Genomic DNA, 8476 nt, shown 5'->3' on the forward strand with positions numbered 1-8476 from the left:
TGATCATAAAAATATAAATTTTCAACTAAAACAGAATAGTTACATTTTTAGATTTAAAAATTCATGAATTTTGAATCGAATAGTAGAATGCACAACAAAAAAGATAGATTAATTTTTAACTAAGAAGAGTAAGATTTATAAAAAAAAAACGATTTTTCAACTCAAAAAGATACATTTTGAACCAAAAATAGACTATTTAAAATTTCATTAAAAACAATTATTTTTTATAAACAAATCGAATTTTCAATAAAATGTGTAAATTTTCAATAAATTAAATCACTTTTCAACCAAATAGTTTAAATTTTCAATTAAAAAAGATAAAATTTAAAACCTAAAACAGAATAGTTACATTTTCAGTTGAAAAAATTAAATTTTCAACCAAAAAATTAATTTTCAACTAAAAAAGAAAATTTTTGAACTTAAATAGAATAGTTACATTTTGAGTTAAAAAAATTAATTTTCAATATAATAAAACAAATTTTCCACAATATATTCCAATTCTCAACCAAAAAATGAACTTCGAATTCTTTACAAAAAAAAATGTAACTTAAAACAGAAGAGTTACATATTCAGTTTAAAAAATTAAATTTTAACCAAATAAAACATTTGCAACTTTCAAACAAATATTACAATTAAAAAAAATAATTTGTTATCCAAAAAGACAAATTTTCAACAAAATATGTGAGCTTTCATTTAATTAATTTTGATTTTTTTAAAACGAGTTCTTAACAAAATAAATAAATTTTAAACAAGTGAAACATTATTTAAAGAAAATATTTTCATTTAAAAATAAAATTTTAATCAAATAGTTGAATTTTTAACAAAAAACATCAATTTTCTATTCAAAGCGACAAAATTTTAAAGAAATACGTGAATTTTCATTAGAAAAAAGGTAAATTTTCATCCAAAAATTAAATAGTTACATTTTTAGTAAAAAAAATTATAACCAAATAAAAAATTTACAACAAGGTATTTTGATTTGAAAAAAATGAATTTTTAACCAAATAGTTGAATTTTTAACTAAAAAAGACAACTTTTCATCTTAAAATAGAATATTTACGTTTTGAGTTAAAAAATAATTTTTCGAAAAAATATAACAAATTTTGAACTTAAATTTGATAGTTAAATTTTGAGTTGAAAAATTAATTTCCAACGAAATGAAACGAATTTTCAACAAAATATTTCAATTATCATCCAAAAAATGAATTAAGAAAAATAGTTAAATTTTCAACAAAGTAGATGACTTTTAAACCAAGTAGATGAATTTTCAACTGAAAAAATATACATTCTAAACTTAAAACAGAATTTTCAGTCTAAAAAATTAAATTTTAACCAAATAAAACATTTGAAACAAAATATTTCAATTTTTAACGACAACAAAAAAAGCCTTCGCAACAAAATAGTTGAATTGTCAACTAAAAAAGACAAATTTTCAACTCAAATTGAATAGATTTTGAGTAAAAAAATTAATTTCCAACGAAAAAAAAATGAATTTTCAACAAAATATGCCAATTTTCCTCAAAAAAAAAAGAACTAAACAAACATTGAAATTTCCAACATAAAAGTTGTTTTTCCAATGACACAAATATTCAACAAAATACGTGAAATTTCATCTGAAAAATATAAATTTTAATAAAAAAATGGAATAATTATATTTTCAATTAAAACGATTAATTTTAATTTAAATAAAAACGATAAGATAAATTTTCAACCTAATAATTTTAAATTTTAAACGAAAAGATTTTAATTTTTCATCCAAATTGACGAATTTTTAACTAAAGAGTGGAGTTAGCAACCTAAAAGAATGTGCCTTTCAAGAAAATTGTTAAATTTTCAACCAAATAATAAAATTGATAACTAAAAGAATAATCTTCAGGAGAAACTTTTTGCAAATTTGCAAAAATTATCCCCAATGAGCTGATACGTAATTTAAGTACGATATCTAAGGGATTTTCTGTTAATTAATTTTTTTTTAAATCTTTCTATAAAATTTAGGCTCTTCCCGAGAATGTAAAAGAATTCGTGGAATCTTGTCTTCAAATTCGTCCATCCTCGCGTAAAACGCCTGAAGAGCTTTTGCGATTTTCTTTGTTTCAAGAACTCTTAAAAAATAATAAGAAAATTGAGGAGGAAAATTCTTACACTAAAGTAATTGTGAGAAAAATGGACGAGTTGTATTATTTGTGGCAACTTGCTGGTGGCGATATTAATTTGGAATTAAAAAAACAGGGCCTTATCCGATCTAGACCTCCGATTCTTTCAATTCCAAAGTACGTTTTTATTATTTTTAAAAATAATTTCCATTAAAAATGGATTATTTAAATAATATAGTATTTATTTTATTTTATTTCAGCTTGGTGATATTATTGGGTCAGATGTTTGGAAGAAGGGACACTGCTGGATTGTTGGACCTTCGAGTCGTAAAAGTTCCTCTGGATACTTTGAGACAAAGATTATCTCACATTCCGTACATTTCTAACTATCCGAGATTAACTAATCAGTAAGTTATTAATTAATTTATTTATTTATTAATCAGGGCTGTTATTTTTTCAATTCGGAAAATTTTTGCTTGGTAATTTATCTATTTATTTTTGCATATTTAATTATTTTTAGCATTTGTTTTTTGCATTTATTTCGCTTCTCTAATAATATCGTCAAAATTTGGAAGTTTTCATCTTTATTATTTGTCATCTTTTTCAGTTTTTTTATAATTACACGTTTTTTAATTTTTAGTATTTATAAAAATATATCTTTATTGATATGATCGTAAAGAACACCAAGACCGGGATTTTTTTTTAATGAAATTTTTTCTATATTTCATAACTTATTTTTTTTCTTTGTCAACATTTATTTTATTAGAAATTTTTTGTTTATTATTTGTGCAAATCACGTATAACCGGGAGAGTTTAGAAATTTTTTAAATATCTTTTTTTTACAATTTTTAAAATGTTTTTTGGGTTTACTATATTTTATTTCTTATTATATTTTTTTTATTAAAAAAAATTAATTTTCAACAAAAAAAAATGAACTTTTAGATGAATTATCAAAGTTTCAAAAAGGAATAAAGAAATTTTTGTTACCCAAAAGAGAAATATTCAACAAAATACGTCAACTTTCATCTAAAAAAGATCAATTTTAATTTAAAAAATGGAATGTTTAAATTTTTAATTAAAAAAATTAATTTTGATTTGAAAAAAAAACGAATTTTCAATAAAAGATTTAAATTTTCATTCGATTAGATGAATTTTCAACCTAATGATTGAAGTTTGAACTTAAAAAGATACATTTTCAGCTTAGACAAACAGAATAGTTACCAAGTAAAACATATTTTTATTTTCCACAAAAAAAAATTAACCAAATAGTTGAATTTTCAACAAAAACTATAAATTTTCTATTAAAAACGACAATTTTTCAACAAAATATGTGAGATTTCTTCAATAAAATATCATATTTCAACCAAAAATAGAAGAGTTACATTTCAGTAATAAAAATTAAATTGTAAACAAATAAAACGGATATTTAAACAAATATTTTAATTTTCAACAAAAAAAACTGAATTTTTAAACAAATACTTGTATTTTTAACAAAAGGATTAATTTTCTACTTAAAAATACAAATTTTCAACAAAATACGTAAACGTGCAGCTAAAAAAAGATAAATTTTCTTTCAAAAATAGAATAGTAATGTTTGCAATAAAAAAAAACATTTTAATAAAAAAAAAATTCAAACAAAATAGTTAAATTTGTAAATAAATAGAGGAATTTTTGACCAGCAAGATTAAGTTTCTTTAAAAAAAAAAGAATTTCCAACTCTAGAAAGATAAATTTTGAACCAAAAATGGAGTAATTAAATTTTCAATTAAAACATTATAATAAAAAAAATAAATTTTCAACAAAATATATATTTTTTCAACCAAATATTTCAATTTTAAACAAAAAAATAAAACATTTGCAACTTAAAATACAATAGTTACATTTTCAGTAAAAAATTAATTTTAATCAATTTAACCAAATATTTTATTTAACAACAACAAAATTCTCCACCTAAAAAGACAAATTTTCAACCAATTACGTCAACTTTCATCTAAAAAAGATGAATTTTCATTTAAAAAATAAAATAATTAAATTTCTAGTTAAAAAAACTAATTTTGATGCAAAAAAAAAAACGAATTTCAACCTGATAGTTGAATTTTAAGCTTAAAACGAGAAATTTTCAACTAATGCAGAATAGTTACATTTTCAGTTTAAATAATTAAATTTAACCAAATAAAACATATTTTTATCAAAATATTTTTATTTTCCACAAAAAATTTTTAAAAATAAATAGTTGAATTTTCAACAAAAACTATAATTTTTCTATTCAAAACGTCAAATTTTCAACAAAATACGTGAAATTTCATCAATAAATGATAATATTTTATCCAAAAATAGAATAGTTAAATTTTCAGTTATACAAACTTAATCTTAAATAAATAAAATTTATTTTCAACCTAATATTTTAATTCTCAAAAAAAAAAAAAAACAGAACTCTTAACCAAATAGTTGTATTTTTAGAAAAAGGATTAATTTTCTACCTAAAAAGACAAATCTTCAACAAAATACTTAAACTTTCAGCTAAAAAAGATAAATTTTCATTTAAAAATAGAATATTTATGTTTGAAATTAAAAAAAAGCATTTAAATCAAAAAGCGAAAAAACAATTTCAATCAAAATAATTAAATTTGTAAATAAATAGATGAATTTTTGACCAACAAGATTAAGTTTTTATAAAAAAGAAGAATTTTCAACTCTAAAAGGATACATTTTGAACCAAAAATGGAATAATGAAATTTTCAGTTAACAAAATTAATTATTATAAAAAACAGAATTTTCAACAAGATACGTCAACTTTTATCTAAAAAAAGATCAATTTTCATTTAAAAAATAGAACGATTAAATTTTCAGTTAAAACAACTAATTTTTATGTAAAAAAATGAATTTTCAACAAAAGATTTAAATTGTCACCCGAATATATAAATTTTCAACCTGATAGTTGAATAGTTGAAAAAAAACTTTTTAACCAAATAATTGAATTTTCAACAAAAAATACAAGTTTTCAATCAAATATGTGAAATATCATAAAAAAAAAAGTTATTTCATCCAAAAATAGAATATTTAAATTTTCAGAAATTAAAATTTAATTTTAAACAATTGAAACGTATTTTCTAACTAATATTTTAATTCTCAACAAAAAAAAAATGAATTCTTAACTTAATAGTTGTATTTTTAGAACAATGATTTATTTTTTCTACCTAAAGAGAAAAATCTTCAAAAAAAAGTACGTGCAAAACTTTCAGTAAAAAAAATCAATTTTCTTTCAAAAATAGAATAGTTATGTTTTCACTGAAAAAAATCAATTTTTAACCAATAAACGAGAAAAAAAGCAAACAGATGAATTTTTGATTAGCACGATTAAGTTTCTATAAAAAAGAAGAATTTTCAATTCGAAAAATATAAATTTTGATCAAAAAATGGAGTAATTAAATTTTTAGTTTAAAAAATTAATTATTCTACAAAAAAAGAATATTCAACAAAATGTATGAATTTTGAACCAAATAGTTGAATCTTGAACTGAAAAAGAAATTTTTGTAACTTAAAATTACATTTTCAGCAAAAAATTAATTTTAACCAAATATAACTTGTTTAACCAAATATTTTAATTTTCAAAAAAAAAATTTCCTATTTAAAAATACGAATCTTCAACTGAATAAATTTTAAGCAAAAAAAAACAAACAAATTTGTAACAAAATAGTTAAATTTGTAAACAAACAGATGAATTTTTGACTAACAAGATTAAGTTTCTATAAAAGACGTATTTTCAACTCTAAAAAGATAAATTTTCAACCAAAAATGGAATAATTAGATTTTGAGTTAAAAAATTAATTATTATATAAAAAAAAAGAATTTTCGACCAAACATTTGAATTTTGAACAAAAAAAAAGAAAACATTTGCAACATAAAATAGAGTAGTTACATTTTCAGTAAAAAAATTAATTTTAACGAAATAAAACATGTTTAACAAAATATTTTAATTAAAATAAATAAATAAATTTTCTACCTAAAAAGACTAACTTTTAACAAAATACGTAAACTTTTACATAAAAAGATCAATTTTTATCAAAAACTAGAATAATTAATTTTTCACTAAAAACAAAATTTTTTTCGACCTAAAAAGAACAATTTTATTCATAAAAAAATAATCTTGAAAAAAAGTTAAATTCTTAAACAAATAAATAAATTTTGAAAAAATTAAATAAATTTTCAACAAACAAGATTAATTTTCTACCATCAATTTTTAACAAAAAATAATTTTTTACCGTAAACGACGAATTATTAACAAAATATTCCCTTGAATTTTCAACTAAAAATGGTTCAGTTTCCACCAAAAATGGAATATTTGTATTTTCAGTTAAAAAAGCTAATTATTAACAATAAATAATGAATTTTCAATAAAATAGTAAAATTTTCAACGAAAGAAATGAATTTTGCAACAATATAAATTAATTTTTCACCATGAAGATTAATATTCTACCACAAAGACGAATTTTCAACAAAATACATAATTTTTCAACCAAATAGTTGAATTTTTAATCAAACATCTAATAGTTACATTTTTAGTTATAAAAATTAATTTTCAACAGAAAAAAAACTAATTGAATTTTCAACCAAAAGAATATGAATTTTGAACTAAAAATATACCAAAAAAGAAAAATGTTCAAAAAGTAGTTGAGATTTCAACCAAGAAAGATTTTTCACTCAATAAAGAAAGAAATTTTCATACAAAATGTTGAATTTTTATGTCAACAAAAACCAATTTTCTACTAAACCGTTGCATTTTCAAAACAAAAAATATGAATTTTCAAAAAAAAAATGTTAATTTTTAACTAAATAGCTGAATTCTTAACCAGAAAGAATCAATTTTTCACAAAATTGTTAAATTTTCAACAAAATAATACAAGTTTTAACCACAAGATGAAATTTGAAAATTCCCTGACTCTTTCAGAATTTTCCGGACCTATAGCAACCATGTTAATTTTGTTGCCGTGTTATTTGCTTTTTTAATTTTACTGATTTAATTTTAAATTTCTATATATTTTATCTTCACTGGATTTTTATTTAATTCCGTTTTATTTTAATTTAATAATTCATCTAATTTATGAAAATATAAATATTTCTTAGAAAATACTTTCGTAATTGAACCAGGTTTAAAGAAATTTAATTTTTAGAATGCATGTTCAGGCCCAAGATGATTTGACCGATCCAGCCTCGCAACTTCCCTTAATTATCAGAGAAAGAGACACTGAGTACCAATTCTATAGAATTGTGCTCTACGACAGACTATTGCAGGTAAATAAACTAAATTTATTATAAATTAAGGTTTCTGGATCAAAGAAAACATAAAAAATTTGATTTTTTAAAAAAGATTTATCCAATAACGAGGAACGCGATAATTAGAGAAGCACATAAAGATATTCCTCCGCCAGTCAGAGGAGCAATTTGGGCAGCATTGCTTGGAGTTACAGGAGATCTTCAAAAAAGATATGAAATGATTGATAAAGAAACTCCTACTCACACAGATCGACAGGTAAAATATAAAAATACCAGAAGCGGCGGAGCCTTTTTTTTCTCCAGGTGGAGGCAGGAGAAAATATTAACAAATATTTTTAAATATTTTAACAAATATCCGTAATATTTTGCAGATTCCTACAAATTTCAGAAAAATTTTACAAAGATTACAATGATTTGTCGAAGATTTCAATAATTTCACAAATATTAACAATTATTTCAAAAATATTTTCAATATTTTTCAGATTTCTAAAGATTTTAGAAAGATTTCAAATGTTTCATAAAAATGTCATATATTTTGCAAAGTTTTTGGATAGATTTAAAAGATTTTACAAGAATATCAATGACTTCCAGAATATTTCAATAATTTCACAAATATTACCAAATAGTTAAAATTATTTTCAAAATTTCATTTTTGCAAATATTATCAATTATTTCACAAAGATTTCAAATATTATGCAAATATTTTTAAAATATTTGAAGGTTTTTCAAGATTTCAAATATTACGCAAATATTAAAAAAATATTTTAAGGTTCTTCATGATTTCACAAAGATTTCAATGATTTCCTAAAGATTTCCAACATTTCGCACAGATTTGAAGAATTTCACAAATATTATCAAATATATCACAAAAATTTCAATAATTCTCTAAGGATTTCACAAAGATTTAAAATATTTCGCGAATATTTTAAGGTCTTTCAGGATTTCGCAAATATTTAAAGAATTTTGTAAATATTATCAAATATTTCACAAAGATTTCAATAACTCTTTAAGGATTTCACAAAGATTTCAAATATTACGCAAATATTAACAAAATATTTTAAGGTTCTTCATGATTTCACAAAGATTTCATAGAGTTCCCAAAGATTTCA

The 8476-nt window shown here is 20.7% G+C and overlaps 1 protein-coding gene across 1 annotated transcript in view; it reads left to right on the forward strand.

Annotated features, from left to right (window-relative positions):
* Window positions 1-8476, forward strand: part of LOC117173404 (TBC domain-containing protein kinase-like protein) — a 35285-nt gene that overhangs the window by 2749 nt on the left and 24060 nt on the right. The window contains exons 4-7 of the mRNA XM_033361949.1: window positions 1996-2270; window positions 2354-2500; window positions 7265-7385; window positions 7462-7623. Of these exons, the coding sequence (XP_033217840.1) occupies window positions 1996-2270; window positions 2354-2500; window positions 7265-7385; window positions 7462-7623 (705 nt within the window). The remainder of the gene's footprint in view (window positions 1-1995; window positions 2271-2353; window positions 2501-7264; window positions 7386-7461; window positions 7624-8476) is intronic.

Source organism: Belonocnema kinseyi, chromosome 5 (assembly GCF_010883055.1).
Source record: "Belonocnema kinseyi isolate 2016_QV_RU_SX_M_011 chromosome 5, B_treatae_v1, whole genome shotgun sequence".
Lineage (NCBI taxonomy): Eukaryota > Metazoa > Arthropoda > Insecta > Hymenoptera > Cynipidae > Belonocnema > Belonocnema kinseyi.